The 17315-nt window shown below is 37.5% G+C and overlaps 1 protein-coding gene across 2 annotated transcripts in view; it reads left to right on the plus strand.

Moving 5' to 3' along the window:
- The window catches only part of LOC128016429 (protein FAM193A-like), a 29786-nt gene that overhangs the window by 3667 nt on the left and 8804 nt on the right, over window positions 1-17315 (plus strand). Inside the window, exons 2-16 of one of the 2 annotated variants that reach the window (XM_052600921.1) lie at window positions 1300-1368; window positions 1641-1874; window positions 7721-7890; window positions 8014-8181; window positions 8816-9047; window positions 9278-9402; window positions 9492-9639; window positions 9743-9817; window positions 9939-10016; window positions 11921-12039; window positions 12251-12493; window positions 13902-14034; window positions 14176-14319; window positions 16018-16269; window positions 16610-16823. In XM_052600921.1, the coding sequence (XP_052456881.1) occupies window positions 1300-1368; window positions 1641-1874; window positions 7721-7890; window positions 8014-8181; window positions 8816-9047; window positions 9278-9402; window positions 9492-9639; window positions 9743-9817; window positions 9939-10016; window positions 11921-12039; window positions 12251-12493; window positions 13902-14034; window positions 14176-14319; window positions 16018-16269; window positions 16610-16823 (2404 nt within the window). The remainder of the gene's footprint in view (window positions 1-1299; window positions 1369-1640; window positions 1875-7720; window positions 7891-8013; window positions 8182-8815; window positions 9048-9277; window positions 9403-9491; window positions 9640-9742; window positions 9818-9938; window positions 10017-11920; window positions 12040-12250; window positions 12494-13901; window positions 14035-14175; window positions 14320-16017; window positions 16270-16609; window positions 16824-17315) is intronic. The other variant, XM_052600930.1, reaches the window with a different exon arrangement.

Consider the following 17315-nt stretch of genomic DNA (forward strand, 5'->3'; position numbering starts at 1 on the left):
AAAATATCTTCAACTGTGTTCCGAGGATGAATGAAAGTCTTAGGGGAATGGAACAATGTGAGGGTGAGCATTTAATGGCCGATTTAGATTGGGTTAACTATCCCTTTAAGATCATCTGAGTAGTTGCTTTGTCTTGACGGCTATATTAAATTACAACATTTAACATATTAATTATGGCTGGAACACAGGAAGGAAAATACTCTGTGGTTTCCTAGTTTTTAAGTTTTTTTTTTTTCTCATGTTCCACATTTTGGAATAAAGATCAAGTGACAACTCAGCACTGTACATGAAGAAATCTTTGTTACTGCTTATTGTGCAAAAGTAAAAATGAAAGCCATTGGAATTCAAATCATTATTGGTTTGCCTTATTTTAATGGTATATATTATATCAAAAATAGGTGTTCTACTACTATTAGGGTTCATTCGGGGTAAGGCTGGACGATTATTCAATTTCAATATCGCTGATTTCTTTTCAGTAACATTGATATGATTTTTAAACACATTTCTGATATGTCAATATATATTACCAGTGTTTCCCGTGCATTGATTTATTTGTGGCGGCCCACCACTTTATCAACATTTTACCTTCACAAATAGATTTTCCAAAAAAGGCTTTGACGAAATCAAAATGAGGCGCGGGCGTTTTCTGTAGCAACTCTGAACCCTTTTCATATTCTTTATCCTGGCTGAAGCACTTTTATTTCAGTCTATAAGAATAATCAGCCTATAGTTAAAATGGAAATATATTCATATTAATAAGGTGAGTCTGAGAGTCTTGTGTTTATTTGACAGTGATTTCACATTTCTTGGTTGTATGGAAGCCAAATACAAATAAAAGGCGAACATTGTGCCATTTTTATTTAGAAAATATTGTATAGTTTTATAGGAGGACGTTTCATAGATTTGGCAAATACAGTTTTTAGAAGTTTATAAGTAAAGACGTCCATTGTGGGTGTTCTTGACAGTTTTTTGGAGGCTTTTTTATATATTGTTCATATTGATATCGGAATTATATCATATCGACTGAAATTAAGTAATATATTGTGATACATTTTGGCCATATCGTCCAGCCCTAACTCAGGGTCAGCCTTTATCCAGTGAACTGACTTAACTCTTCTGCATGGTTTTGCAAAAGGCTTTTTCTTTGTGATTTGGGAGCTACAAGTAGTGCATTTAGGTGGCACTCTTTTAGCTTTGAGCTGAAGTTGTAAAAAACAGTGTGTATGTAATTACATTATTGTAATAAGTTTATAACCTTGCGGCTTTGGAGAGTTGATTTATGGCCGTCTTTCACTTCAGGTCCCAGTGAATGGTGCTCCACAGTTTTCAGAAGGGCCAGTAAACGCTGACTTCTCAGGAGTCCTTCAGGTAACAGGCAAATCTCTCACTTTGCAACATTTCTACAGCACTCTGCCGTATTTGCATTTCCTCTGTGTGGTAGCACAGCTGTGATTTCCTGAGAGTCTGCTCCGGTTTAAGTTGGGTTACTGTTTAGAAACATATTCTTGTGTTGATCCATTGATCTCCTGTGGCGGATGGCCATTAGTGCAATTTGAGTAGATCCTGTATGGGCATTTTACGTTTCTAATAGAAGTGAAAGCTGATTTCTCACAGTTTATGTTTCGTTGTCTTTCACTCAGACCCCGTTCACATTCGGGGTGAACCAGAGGGCCCCTTACACCACTGGGGACCGTTGCCTGTTGTGTCGCAGTGAGCGCAAGGACACTGTCTCCCATGACATTGGAGGATCCAGTCAGAATGGGACAGCCCAGTCGCCCAAATCTTCCAGCGCCCTTCAGTTGCCTCTGTACGTCTGCTCCGACTGTAAACGCACCGTGGAGAAGGATGATCGTCAGCCTTCCCTCGACCAGTTGGTACGTTTAGTTTTTTTTTTTTCCTTCAACACTTGCATGTTTTACCTCTGCCTCTAGTCTTAAAAAAAAAAAAAAAAAAATCCTAATTGGACACATAATGAGTCTGGGTTCCTGTAATTAACTTGTTCATTTTCAGCTGAGTCAGAGTGTTGAACGTTTAAGGAATTATTGGTGCTCTCAATATTGTTCCCTCATTAAAAAGGTTTTATTGCTAAAGCAACTAATTGTATGTCTCCGGTCATATCATCAGCCTCCCAAAAAATCTTTTTTATTTTGCATAGATAAGGTTGCCTAATGAGGGCTACCATGTCTTATCTCTTTCTGGTGGGCCTATAAAATTAGAAATTAAATTGGAATGCATATTCAACAGTAAAATAAACTCAAATTACAAACAAGATTTAGATTTGTTTTTTACCGGTCCGGTCGGGCCATTGGTTAAAATTATTACTTGCTCTGCCAATATTTTCGCCGGCCTTGCCACAAAATAAATAAATAAATATAATAATAATAATAATACAATGGTTGCCTTTGACATTGTTTTTGATCTATGTTATCTTATATTCTAATAAATAATCTTATATGACACCAATATTTTAGATACCAGTTAAATTCTTACAAATCTCGATTTCAATTTTGATAGAACAGAAAAAACTACTAGCCTGACAGCTATAAAGTTCAAGCATTATTAAAAACAAGTGAACAGTCAGTAAATAAGAAAAAATTAACAAATTACAAACAATAGCACAAGATACAAATTAAATGATGCTTTAGGATTTTACATTGTAGATGTTAAGGTACAGAAATCTGATAATCACATCTAAAATAACATTTCCATAATCTTCACTGTGTTCCACCTTGATTTTCTTAGCCATTTGAAATAGGGATGCACGATACCATTTTTTCAGAGCGGATCCAATCTCTGAGTATCTCCGATCTGATCTGATACTAGCACAGGTTTTTTTCTTTTATTTTAAATGAATGCAGAATTTCTATACTTCTGTGTTTACCTGATCATCACTCTTGTGTGTGCTAAACACAATCTGCTAAATATGGAGAACTTAATTTTAATGAAAAAATATATAATTAGGGGTGCTCTGATCACGATCGGCCGATCATTAATGCACATCTCGTCAGTAAAGCCGGTTCTCTAATCAGCGATAAGTTCCCTCAGGTGCGTGATTTGTGATTTAATGGCTCTGTGTGTAGCAACAGCTGCTCTATGTGAAATCTGAGGGAATTTACCGCTGATTAGTGAACCGGCTTTACTGACGAGATGCGCATATAGATCGGTCAATCGTGATCGGAGCACCCCTATATATAATCATAATCTATGACAAAAAAATACTACTATAAACTAGAAGAGTGGATAATTCATCAGCAAATATTTCTAGAAACATCATGGGTGCACAATAATTTTATAAAAACATTAAACTAAACATAATGTGAAACAACATTATTTGGTAGGGACCCAGTAAAAGTTAATAGGACTAAATCTGGTAAAATGTTACACTTTCAGGATTTTTCCTGGGTCAAAAATGGTCTTTGGTGGTGGCTGACGCGAGAGGGCGCTCTATGCTGCTCAGTGCTCCTTTAGCCTACACTGAGCAGCATAGAGCGCCCTCTCACGGCTGTAGATGGTATTGTTTTCTCTTGGTTCTAAAATAAATGTGACTTAATGTCCAGTGCGACTTATATATATGTTTTTTTTTTCTCGTCATGACGGATTTTTGGACTGGAGTGCATGTACAGTTCTCTCTCCACCTTCAATACCACGACTTAGGTGCCCTTGAGCAAGGCATCGAACCCCCAACTGCTCCCCGGGCGCCGCAGCATAAATGGCTGCCCACTGCTCCGGGTGTGTGCTCACAGTGTGTATGTGTGTGTGTGTGTGTGTTCACTGCTCTGTGTGTGTGCATTTCGGATGGGTTAAATGCAGAGCACAAATTCTGAGTATGGGTCACCATACTTGGCTGAATGTCACTTCACTTTTCACTTTCATTTGATTTCTTACAGCAAATTAAAAGTAATAGAAAAGAAGATAATTCATTGTAAAAAAAAAAAAAAAAAAAAAAATATATATATATATATATATATATATATATAAATGTTTATGAATGCCATAGCATCATTAAACTAGCATCTAACAATGGACAAAAGGTTTTTCTTTCCTTTTTTTCTAACCTATGGCCATAATTTGCCCCCTGACTTAGCATTTGAAGAATTTAGGGGAAGCATTTAAATAATCCTGTGAATGCAGAAACGAATCATTATAATCTAATTTAATTATTCTAAATTTGCAAACCTATGAATCGTGAATTGAATCTAAATGCTCCTACCCAAAGATTCACAGCTCTACAGTGTAGCATTAAAAAAATGCCTTAAAATGTATTTAACTAGGCCTAATAGTCAAATTTTCTACCATGTATGAAACCAACTTGCTTTGATCTGGTTTCACCTCCAATTTAAACTAAATTTTATAGGTAGTTTACTATATGTCTACATTGTCATATAAATAACAAAAATACTGCAAATTATCAAGATTAAATCTTACTCTTGCTAAATGGTAAAAACACTTTTTTGCTGAGGTGTTCTTAGTAAATTATATGTTATACACCGATTCTAACAGTGATGTCTTGTAAGTTCAGTTTTGGACTGTTGGTCCAAAAATCTGTTGATTTTTATTAGTATGTCTGAGGGAGGGAGAGGAAAGATGGTGCTTAAAGACAGAGCGTGATGAGGGCTCTCTGCTCTTTATCTCCCTTTTATTTAACATTAGCGGCATCACAAGTGCAGCAGTCATTTACATCACTCATAATTCACATTTACTGATCAAAAAAGGCATTGGCGGGACATTTTTTTTTTTGCTGATTGCCAAAAAAAATTCAAAGCAGGAAAAACCCTGACATCGCTCTTTGTATTGTTGTAAAATATAAAACAAAGAACAAGAAAGACATAATAGTATAAGCATAAAAAGTATAATTCAAAAGGAAAGAATCTCATTTATGAGATCATTCAGTGTTGCCACCTTGTGGACAAGCTAATTAACGCAAAAAAGTAATATGTGCGATCTGCACAAAGCTTACTCTTCCCTCGGGCCGGATGTAGAAGTTTGTCAGGCCGCCATTTGAATAGCCCTGGTGTAACGGCTGACAGGACAGGGAAATACATTTTTACTGACATATGGCCTGACAACATCTCATCTGACCACAGTTCACTGTTCTACTGAAGCTCCCTCGTCACCTCTGTCTTTTCCACACTTGTTTGACTAGTGCATGGCGCTGAGGTGAAGTTGGAGTGCGCATATGAAAAATCTCCCATTTTATGTGGTCATGTAGATATTTTGCGTCTAAATAAATGAGATTCAGAAGCAGCAGCTGTGAGTGGGGTGGCCAACCCTAGCTCCACCCCTGCGTTAATTGTGTTAAATAGTTTTAACTGTTCAATCGTTTTTTTTTTTTTTGTTGTTTTTTTGCATTTGACCACTTTCTGCAACTTAAACAGTAACATTTGTGACCAAAAATTTTTAGTTGTGAGTTAAGTTTTTTGCGAGTGAAGATATAACTTCAAAATGTGCATGTAATAATGCCTTTTTCTTGATTGTTTGATCACATCTTTAGTTATTTTTGCGTATTAAACTGAGACAATGCACATCAAAGTTTTAGTGAAAAAAAAAAAAAAAAAGAGTTTCAAACAGTCCTCATCTCTGCTGCACAGTAGCGCTGATGCACACCTGCTAAACACAGCTCAGTTGTGCAGCGCGAGAGAGATCAAAATGATGGTGACGTAAGAAGTGAAAGTGAGGAAAAACATCATCTATTTCGTGCACAACTTAAACAAACTACACCAGGTAAAGCTGTCAGCTGTGTGGATATTGCCAATATCATTAAAAATTCTTGGTTATAATCATCAATAATATGGCTTCTTCTTAACAAGATCTTAGTCTATGCTATGTTCTGTTCTGATAATGCGTGAACTTCATTATTTGAAGCGCACTTGACGTCCAGTAATTGCAAAAAGCTTTGTGCTTTGTTACTTTTTAATAAACAAAGTATCGGCTTTAAAATTATTCCAATTTAATACAAAAATTCAAACAATATATACAATTTTGGCACTCTTTAATGTGACGGGCGTAGTCGCTTTAGCACTTAACATCAAAAGGTAGACTATTTTATAAGAGAGCCCACAGTACAACTTGCTGAAATGTCTCATGTAAAAGCTCATTCAGTGTTTTAAACAGCAGAAAACATGTAAAGCTTGTAAACATTGCAAAGTAATATACACTTAAGTCAGAATAATAATTTGGTGTCCATAAGCTTATCAGTCAGCTAGAAAAATAACTATAAAGTGGAGCATTTTGCTATAATTATGCACTGTTGCATTTTCATATTTATACTTAAATTGATACTCCACCCCAAAATGAAAATAGTCATTGATCACTTACCCCCATGTCTTTCCAAACCAGTAAAAGCTTAGTTCATCTTCAAAACACAATTTAAGATCTTTTGGATGAAAACCGAGAGACTTTTTACTGTCCCATAAACTGTTAAGTTACCCTGTCAAAGTTCAGAAAAATAAGAAAGACGTCGTCAGAATAGTTCATTTGCCATCAGTGGTTCAATCGTAACATTATGAAGTGATGAGAACACTTTTTATACACGAAGAAAACAAAAATAACTTTATTCAACAATTTTCTCTCCACATCACCGTAGCGCCATTTTGGACATTATGAGCTTAATGCAGGAAGCGTATGTTCTTCTGTGTCTGCCGTGTCACAAGGTTGCAACGTTTTATTTCAAATCAAGGCGTAAATATAAGTGAAAAAACGTATCCTTGTGGCGCGGCTGTATTTTTGTCGCTTCATAATGTTACGGTCGAACCACTGATGGCAGAAGGATTATTCTGACGATGTCTTTCGTACTTTTCTGGACTTTGACTGTGTAACCGTGTACTTGGCAGTCTAAGGGACAGTAAAAATCCAAATATCATCCAAACTATCTTAAATTGTGTCCCGAAGACTAACAAAGCTTTTACGGGTTTGGAACAACATAAGGGGAAGGGATTAATGACAAAATTGTCATTGTGGGGTGGAGTATCCCTTTAACCTGTTGTCTACATGATTCAACTTCTATAAAATTGCATTTTACTAATTAAGAAAAACAGGCTGAAAGTATGAAAGACATACACTTTTAAAAATAAAGGTGCTTAAAAACCAATTTTGGTTCCACAATGAACCATTCAGTCAAAGGTTCTTTTAAAGAACCATCTCTTTCTCAACGTTTTATAATCTGAAGAAACATTTTACGATACAAAAAAACATTTTGTGAAACGTAAAGGTTCTTCAGATGTTAAAGGTTCTTTATGGAACCATTTAAACAAAAAGGGTTCCTCTATGGCATCGTGAAGTACCTTAATTTTTAAGAGCGTATGACAACATTTACAGGATGTATTGATGAGGGGCCCAAACTACACTCAGTGAACCAAGTGATGCTTATGGCCCATGATATTGCTACAGATTCTGTGTAATAAACATTGCATAACTGTATATTTAATGTCGGAAAAGACATTTAGCTCCCACTTTAAGTGAACCTTATTTCCCAGGTCATCTACAAGATGGATTAAAATGCTGTTAAAGTCAAGAAAAGATGAGACATATCACTTGGCAGGATGATTGAAATATTAAAATGTAAAAAAAATTTTTTTTTTTTGTAACCCCAGGATTTGTCAGTGTTATCCAACTCTAATTTAAAGTGTACCATAAATATGTAGCAGCAGAGTGTCAGAGGGTTTTTGAAAATAGCTTGCAAACAGAAAAAGTGGTACATAAATATTTTCTTGTTCTTTATCAGAATCAGGATTTCTTATTGCACATGCCAATGGGTAATGGCGGTTTGTCCCAGGAGCCCTTGGGGGCCGGAGGACGACTGACAGTTGGTACTCCTACACTGCCTGCTCCAGATCTCAGCACACCCCTCACTGTAGACACAGTGTGTAGCTGTGAGGCCTGTTACGAGCGGAGGTGAGTCCTGCATGAGTTTTTAATACATGTTGTGGGATCAGCTCGCATGGGTCTTATAATCATGTCTGTTGGCTAATCAAGACTTATTTCTTCATCTACGATGCCTGTGGTGCCTTTGGTCAGGGAGATCACAGCGGAGTCAGAGCGGGAGTCGCAACAACTGCAGAATCACTGGTCTGAGGTCAGATACCTGGTACGGTGCATTTACCGCCAAACTGGGACTCCTCTGGCTGATGATCAGGATCAGCCTCTTGACCGGGACAGTGAGAGCATGAAGGAACTTGTTGACAGGTATTGGCATTCTGCTGAAAACCTCTGTATATTGTTATTGAAAAATTATTTATAGGAAGGATTGCGCCACAAGCAATCTATTTAGCAGTTTTGGGAAACTGACACACATGTGCACTGACAACCGTCAGAGTTGTTGTTAGATTCTAGCTTACTTGGTGCTAAAAATTCAGCTTTTCCATCACAGGATTACAATGCATTTTAAAATATAATAAACTAGAAAAGAGTTATTTTAAACAGAAGTAATATTTCACGTCAAATAAAGGCTGCTTTGGTGCGAATGAATCTTATGTTTAAATGTGTTACAAAATCTGACCGACTGAAGTTTTGAAAGATGGTCTAAGTAATGTCTAACCTAAAAATGTTATGAATATGGGGTTTGCCACAAATACTATTATCCATCAGTTTAACAGAATGGGTTGTACATTTTGCGGAGTTAAAAAAAAAAAAAAAGTTAAGTCTGTAAGTGCTGTATTTCAGGCTCTTGACAACAGTGAAAATAACATCAAGCACTGCTGTCTTGTAGATCTGCTGACCCTGTTTAATAAACTATCACGTTAATAACTCCACTGGACGACTCTTGGAATCTCTTTATTTCTCTCCTCCCAAAGCCTCACCTCGCTTTCTCTTTATTTAGGCTTTGTGAGAAAGATCCTTACCAGTTGTACCAGCGTCTGGAACAGCAGGCAAGGGAGTACGTGTTAGAGATGAAAGTACGGCTGCTCAAGCACTTGTCCACAGGCTCAAAGGCACCTGGTGCAGTCGCTCAAGGGCCTCCACAGGCCCACCAGTTCATCTCATTGCTGCTAGAGGAGTACAGCGCACTCTGCCAGGCGGCCCGCACCATCAGCAGCTTCCTGCTCACCCTGGTGTGTTGTTGCAACCAAGCCATATTATGCATACATTCTGGTGTTGTCAAAAGTACTGGTACTTCACTATCAAGTCGATACTTGTATTTTAAATAGTAACAAACAATACCATTCGTTCTGCAGCACCATTAATAATGACTTGTTTGCGGGTATATGAAAAATGAAAATCTGTTTAAGCACCAGCATCAGTATAGGCTACTACTACTAGCACTTTTCTTCTTCTTCTTCAGGAGAATGAACATTTGCAGAAGTTTCAAGTGACATGGGAGCTCCACAATAAGCACCTTTTTGAGAACTTGGTGTTCTCTGAACCCATCCTGCACAACAGTCTACCTGCCTTAGTGGCCCGGCTCAGGTATGGTCTTTGATGAATCAGTTAAAACTTTATCATTCTTATAGGACTCCACTGTGTATAGATGCCATTATTTTGTTTTCGTTGAATAGGCAGGGCACAACATCCCATGATTCATACAGTGAGGATATGTACCGTACACTGCTTGAGAGATACCACCAGCTCGACCAGGAGATGAGTGCAGTGGCCCTCGAATGGCTGGAGTGTGAGAAGAGGATTGATGACTATGTTGATGAGCAGGTATTTTTTGTTGGCCAGTAAAGTGAATGTAGCCTTACTGAGCTAATCATTGGTGGCTCTCTTGCATGATCTTGCATTTAAAACCAGTTTTGCCTGTTTGCAGTTGCTTTTCAAGGTGGAAGGTCAGAATCTCACAAATCAAAGGACAGAACCTCACAAGTCTTTAATTAATAGAAATGTAAGTTGTAAATTCTGTCAATCATTGCAATAATTGCATTATTAATCTTCATACGTGAATTTGTCCTTTACAAAGCAGTTTATTGAGTGGAGTTAAATGAGTTTCTTTTTTTTTTAATAAGATGTCTTTAAGAACCAAGCAGCGGATGCTCCAAGAAGATGCAGAGATATTCAAACAGAAAAGATTGTTTGAAGAGCAGGTAATATTTTCTCCAAACCAGATCTTATTATCCCATTGGGCTTATTGAGAATAAAAAAAAAAAAAAAAGGTGGTGTCAAGTGTACCAAAATTAACACCTGCAGCGCTTCTGCAAGTGGAGAAAAACATAATAAAGCTAGGCTATTATATATTATATATATATATATATATATATATATATATATATATATATATATATATATACAAATAAATAAGGCCGATACGAGAAATATAATTTTACTTAAATAATACATTAAGAAAATGAACGAAAAACGCAGGTTCGGTTCATGTTTGTGCTGCGCGAATAGAAACCAGACGGCGAAAAGTGCCGTCATGTTTTTCGTTAAGCTTATTTTACGAACAAAGATTTGTGTTTGTTGTGAATATACACAAATAAAGGCAAACCATTTACAATTCCGATTATTTTCATGACTAAAATGAGTAGCCTAGTTGCTTCCACTGTTAGAGGGAAAAAATTCAAGAGGTTGCGCTGTATGCGCGCACACATTAGCTTTGCTACCTTGAAAATGCAGCCTGTTCAATATCATAAATTGTCAAAAATATGGGGAAAAAAAAAACACTGCTCAGTTTAAATATGAGAGAATACCAGAATGAGAGACCCAACGTTGGTTTCAGTTTTGTTTTAGCTTAAATTAATTTGTTTTGGCTTGTTGTTTATAGTGCTATAACTTCTTAAAGGCCTATTTTTAAATCTTGTTCTTTTTCTTACTGTTAATTGAAAGAATTTGTTGTGGAGTGAGGGAAACTAAAATAGCCTAGCTATGTTAACAGTGTTTATTATAATGTTTGTAAACATTTTACATCGGCACTAGGCATATTTCTGGATGAAATGCTACTTATTATACACAAAATATGTTTTTTTTTTTCTGTTCTAAAAATCCACAAAAATAAAGAAATGACACCATACAAATAAAGAAATGACTTTTAAAACCGTTTAACTGATTGTATCAATCAGTCAAAATTCTTAACGCCAGTTAAGAGTTAACCGTTTAAGATCAACATCCCTAATGAAAATTGCCCATTCAGTCACCAATTGCCAATTTTAAAAATGTATATATAATATAAGTATATTAAGCAACACAAATATATTCAACATAGATGATAATAAGAAAGGTTTTTGATCAGCAAATAAGCATATTAAAGGAACATGTGACACTAAAGACCGGCGTAATGATGCTGAATATTTTTCCTCACTGTCACAAGAATAAATTACTGTAAAATATATTAAAATATGAAACAGTCATATTTGCTTTTACAAGGAAACATATGTATATATAGATCTTATTATCCCATATAATAGATTAAAATGGCTCATTTGAAATCTGCTAAAGGTATGCAGAATATGTGTGTTACCCAAATAAAATAATGACTAAAAGTGCATCTGCAGCAGTGCAGCGATCGTTCACGTACAGAGTAGCGCACTTCAAATGTGTCCTGTGTGAAAGCACATAGAGTCTGTGCTGCTTCTGCACCACATACGTAACGCACACGGACTGCATACGCACTGCAGACAGATATTGTGTGAAACAGGCATGCGTCTTGTCGAGGTTTCCATTGGGAAGCTTCTTAAAAAAAGAAAAGAAAAAGAAGACTCATTCTCGCCCCCTACAGTTCAATTCAGTTAGGTATACATCCGTGCTAAAATATCAAGGTGAAAGTCATCATAGCTCGCCTAGTATAGACCCAGCTCTCAAACCCAACTTTGAAAATAGATTAACGGCAATATTTTTTTTTTAGTGCCCGATAAGAGTCTCCCATTAACGCAGCACGTTAACGCCGATAACGGCACACCACTAATATATATACACACAAACAGACACACATATGTGTTTCCTTGTAAAAGCAGCTGTATTCACAATTATTGTTTTAATATTGTGATTGCAGCTTCTACCGAACAGTAAAAAATCTCTGGGTGGTGACAGTAAGTTTACAGACACAGTAAAACAGATGCTTTCATCCAGACTGAGTATCCCAGACTGTCCCAACTGCAACTACAGAAGGAGGTACTTAACAGTTTCATTCAGTTATAATCTTTGTATAATGTGTATGTAATAAGTTTGATTGGCTGGTCTTTCTTTAAAGGAAGAGGGGCCACTTTTAGAAAACAAGAGACAAAAAAGACAAGCAAGCTTTAGTGTCCTTTGAGTATCCTTACCCTACACTGTTGTATATTGGTAGCCTGTGTAATCACTGAATTAATGAATTTACCTCCAGATGCACCTGTGACGACTGCAGCCTGTCTCACATTCTGACCTGTGGCATCATGGATGCTCCTATGGCAGAGGATCTGCATCTGAAGCTGCCCCTGCAGGCGGAGCCTCCCCGGAACTACCTGTCAGAGGTCCATCCCCCCAGCATGTCATCAGGTAGCTCAGGGTCCGGCTCGACCCCGGGCTCCCCCATCACCATCCAGCAGCACCCTCGCCTCATCCTGCCACATGATGGCACCACCACATTGTGAGTTAAAACCGTTTTGTGCTTTCTGCTTGAAATGAAATTCATCTGATTGCTTAAACACTCATTTTCAATGTCGGTCCCATAAATATCTACCAATTTTCTGCTTTTATGAAAATAAGGTTTATTACAAAAATGATTTGTGTCTTTAACTACACATTGCCATATTAACCATCAGTCAGTAATGACACTGAAGATTTTCATGAGCCTTAAGTAGTACATATCACTGACAGTAATGACAACTTGAAGTTTAGCGAGTGAGTCAAATATTGATTTAGTAACTCCTCTGACAGATTTGATAAGCTAATTCATTGAAGGGCTACTTTGAACCAGTGACTCTTTAATGACTCTTTTTAGTGATTCATTAATGGAGCTACATTATGAGTCACTGTGTGTCAGTGAGACTACATTTTGTGTGCAGTTCTGTGAGGAAATAATTTTTCTCACTGCATTCAAGTAAAACAGCTTTATATATACATGAGTTCACACACACACACACACACACACACACACAAACACACAACCATTTAAAAGTTTGGGTTGGTAAGATTTTTGTTTGTTTGTTTTTGAAAGAAGAGCGTTATGGTCATCATTAAATTAATTTAAAAACTATATTATATTATTATTTAGAGAGGATATGTAAAGAGGAGTGGATCAAAATCCCTCCTGAGATGAGTGCAAACTTGATCAAGTACAAAAAATCTCTCACCCCTGGGCTTGCCAACAAGTCATGTTTTACTTCATTTCACACACTTATTTATTTCATAATGCAAATCAATTTATGACCTTTATATAATGTGTTTTTTGGTTATTATTCTGTCTAACCGTTCAAATAAACCAACCATAAAAATTACAGACCCTTAATTTCTTTGCAAGTGGGCAAACTTACAAAATTAGCAGGGGATCAAATAAATATTTTTTTCCCCGCTGTATTGCACTTTTAATTCACTTTTCTATTTTAATATGTATTAAGATTTGAATCTATCTAAAAATAGATTTATACTTTGCACTGTAGTGTATATAAATGCAAAATGCAGTCATTTGCAGGTGATTGCAGAAAAATGTGTTGTTCCCTGTCTGCTTGCTTTATGGCAGCATTTTATAGTAATTTTGTGAGTCAAGGGTTTTTACGTGGATAATGCTGAAATGTAGACTTGGGAATTTTTTTGTAAGGTGTAGTACTTGTAATAGGTCACCTGTGGACAGTATTGCAAGATCAGATAAGAGTCACATCAGGCAAGTTCCAATTATTATAGTCATTACTGTATTCATGATTTCATTATGTACTTTCCTGCGGAGCTCAGTAAGTTTCTGTTTTTCAATAGCGCAGTGTCATCAGTTTTTTTTTATTACATCACAACTCCCAACGGCTGAGTCATAAGGTTTCTTTTACTTTCTTTTTCTTCCACAGCGATGATGAAGTGCCTCCAATGTCTGCCATCTACCCTCTGAGTGGGTACGAAGACCCTGCGGTGGTGGCCAGCTTTAATGGCATCCACAGTCAGCTAAGTGGGGGAGAAGAAAGCATGAACCTTAAAGATAAAGTAGGTGGCTGCTGATCATCTGTTGTTGTCACCTACAGTGTAAAATTAACATTTGTCAGCTGAAAAAAAAAAAATTTGACATTTGAATTTAGAAATGAAGTTACTTGGATGGTAATAAGCCCTCTTCTCTCACTCTCCCAGTCTTCACGGGGGAGCAGCAGCAGTAGCAGCTCCTCTGAAGGAGATGACGAGGAGAGGGAGAGTGGTGAAGAGCCTCCAGGCCAGAAAGTGTCACTCTCTGGAGGGAAAAATGACCGTCCGCCTCCGTCATACCCTCATTCACAGGTAGAGTGTAAGAAAATATCTTACTGGGACTTTAAGAATATATATATATATATATATATATATATATATATATATATATATATATATATATATATATATATATATATATAGAACAAACGTAGTTTAATTACTAACACAAAAATAGCATGATCTAACAAAGCAAATAGTCGATTTTCCATAAATGTGTGTGTATGTGTATATATACATACATAAACTCACTTTATTAGGTACTTCTTGCTAGTAACAGGTTGGTCCATATTGACATGATAGCATCACGCAGTTGCTGCAGATTTATCGGCTGCACATCTATGGTGCGGATCTCCTGTTCCACCAAATCCCCAAATTGCTCTATTGGATTGAGATCTAGTGACTGTGGAGACCATTTAAGGAAAGTGAACTCATTGTCATGTTCAAGAAACCAGTCTGAGATGATTTGAGCTTTGTGACATGGTGCATTATCCTGCTGGAAGTAGCCATCAGAGGATGGGTACATGGTGGTCATAAAGTGATGGACATGGTCAGCAACAATACTCAGATAGGCTGTGGGGTTTAAACAATGCTCAGTTGGTATGTCAAAGTGTGCCAAGAAAATATCCCTCACACTATTACACCACCAGCAGCAGCCAGAACCGTTGAGACAAGGTAGAATGGTTCCATGCCTTCATGTCCTTTATGCCAAATTCTGACCCCACCATCTGAATGTCACAGCAGGAATCGAGAATCATCAGACCAGGCAGTGTTTTTCAGATCTTCTGTTGTCCAATTTTGGTGAGCCTGTGTGAATTGTAGCCTCCGTTTCCTGTTCTTAGCTGACAGGAGTAGCGCACGGTGTGGTCTTCTGCTCCTGTAGCCCATCTGCTTCAGGGTTTTACGTGTTGGGATTCAGAGATGGCATGCTGCATACCTTGGTTTTAATGAGTGGTTAATTGAATTATTGTTGCCTTTCTGTCATTTCTAACCAGTCTGCCCATTCTCTTCTGACCTCTGAAGTCGACAAGGCATTTTCATCCACACAGCTGCTGCTCACTGGATATTTTCTCTTTTTCTGACCATTCTCTGTGAACCCTAGAGGTGGTTGTGTATGAAAATCCCTGTAGATCAGCAGTTTTTTAAATACTCAGACCAGCCCGTCTGGCACCAACAACCATTCCACGTTCAAAGACTTTTAAATCCCCTTTCTTCCCCATTCTGATGCTCGGTCCGAACTTCAGCAAGTTGTCTTCACCACATCTAGATGCCTAAATGCATTGAGTTGCTGCCATGTGATTGGCTGATTAGCAATTTGTGTTACCAAGCAATTGAACTGGTGTACCTAATAAAGTGGCCTCTTGAGTGTATATATACTCTCACAATTTTGATCAAAATTATTCAACCCATTTAAGATTTTCAAAATATTTTGTGATAAAAGTGAAAATGTCAAAATATTATGTAAAATTGTATTAATTATTTTATAATGCAATATGTTATAAAAAAAATCTTTGTTTACAGTTTTAGGATTTTTTTTTTTTGGAATTCAGTTATATCATATTTATTAAATAATTCAGCATTGCTGATCTTAAGTAATGTATTTTTATGGTTGAGTACAAAACACTTAATCTGCTTGAGCTCTTACACATGTACACAAGTTTAGCCCTTGTGCTAAAGTTGATTATCAAATATGGCCTCTGGCAAAATGCTAAATCTTTGTTTCCTATGTAGGTGGATCAGGTACAACATCCATGCGAATGCCATGTGTGCAATCAGGGCAACGGGGACAGTAGTGCCTCCAGCCTGAACTCCACCAGGTTGCATGCGGGGGGTCACCAGTTCTTCTCAGAGAAGACGGCAGCCCACCCTGCCCTCCACCTCTACCCCCACATCCACGGCCATCTACCCTTACACAACCTCTCCCACCTGCCCAGACCACTGCTGCCCACCCTCTACTCCACCCCTCCGCTCACACACAGCAAGGTTAGACGCACGCACAAGCACTGAAATGCACAGGAAATTCCCAGCCAGAGTTGTGTGGGTTATAGCTGCTTGGTGAATTTGCTGATATTTTTCCAGCCACAAGGGGGTGACTTGTATCAGAAATTATAATCTTTAAAAAAGGCACAGGTGCTAAATTTCACTTCTCACTGGGTATGTCCCTTTCCACATCATTGACTATTGCTTATCAAGCAGTGACACGATGTCATCATAAATTTCCCATTACATTTTCAGTTGCTTTATTGTAAATCCTTTTAAAAGAACATTTCTTCATGAACTTTTCATGTGATGATCCCAACTCTCTTCACATCATCTTTTCTAGACTCTCCCTCCCACCCCCACATCCAATCAAACAGGTGGAAAGCAGCAGGTGTTCAACCCCACCCTACCAGAGCACGTCTACCAGAGCTGCTTCAACACAGCAGGGGACTGGAACGGCTCTTTGCCATGTCCCTCGCTCAAACTAGAGAACCTCTGGGACACGCACATGATGAAAAACTGGAACCCTTCTGTGCTTCTCCAGGAACCCCTACCTGGTCAGTTGCCCAGGCCATTTTAAAGATGATGTGCACACTTCAAAGTGGACAAAACGACACTTCCAGTTTGACTAAACACAAGCTTTTAAGAATTATTCAGGTGCTTTAAACATAAACAGGCTCCATTTAGATCTGGTATTAAAGTTTCTGGGGATCTGATCATTCAGAAGTATATTCAAAGAATTTTGGTTTCATGCCACTTAAAAAAATAGCATCTGTGGAAGAACCTGTTATAATTTGGAAAAGCACAATGTGCATACAGGACCAGGTTCTGTGTTCAGATACTTACAATATTAAAAGGAGCAACCTAGCACCCCTAAATTGTACGACTTGGCACCTTGCAACAAGTCCACCCTCATCGTTCTGGTCGACCAATATAGTTTATTTATTTATTTATTTATTAATACTTGTGTTCCTGTAGCTCAAATGGTAGAGCATTGCATTATCAAGCGCAAGGTTGGGGGTTCGATTCCCCGGGAACACATGATAGGT

Source organism: Carassius gibelio, chromosome A1, assembly GCF_023724105.1.
Source record: "Carassius gibelio isolate Cgi1373 ecotype wild population from Czech Republic chromosome A1, carGib1.2-hapl.c, whole genome shotgun sequence".
NCBI classification, from domain to species: Eukaryota; Metazoa; Chordata; class Actinopteri; order Cypriniformes; family Cyprinidae; genus Carassius; species Carassius gibelio.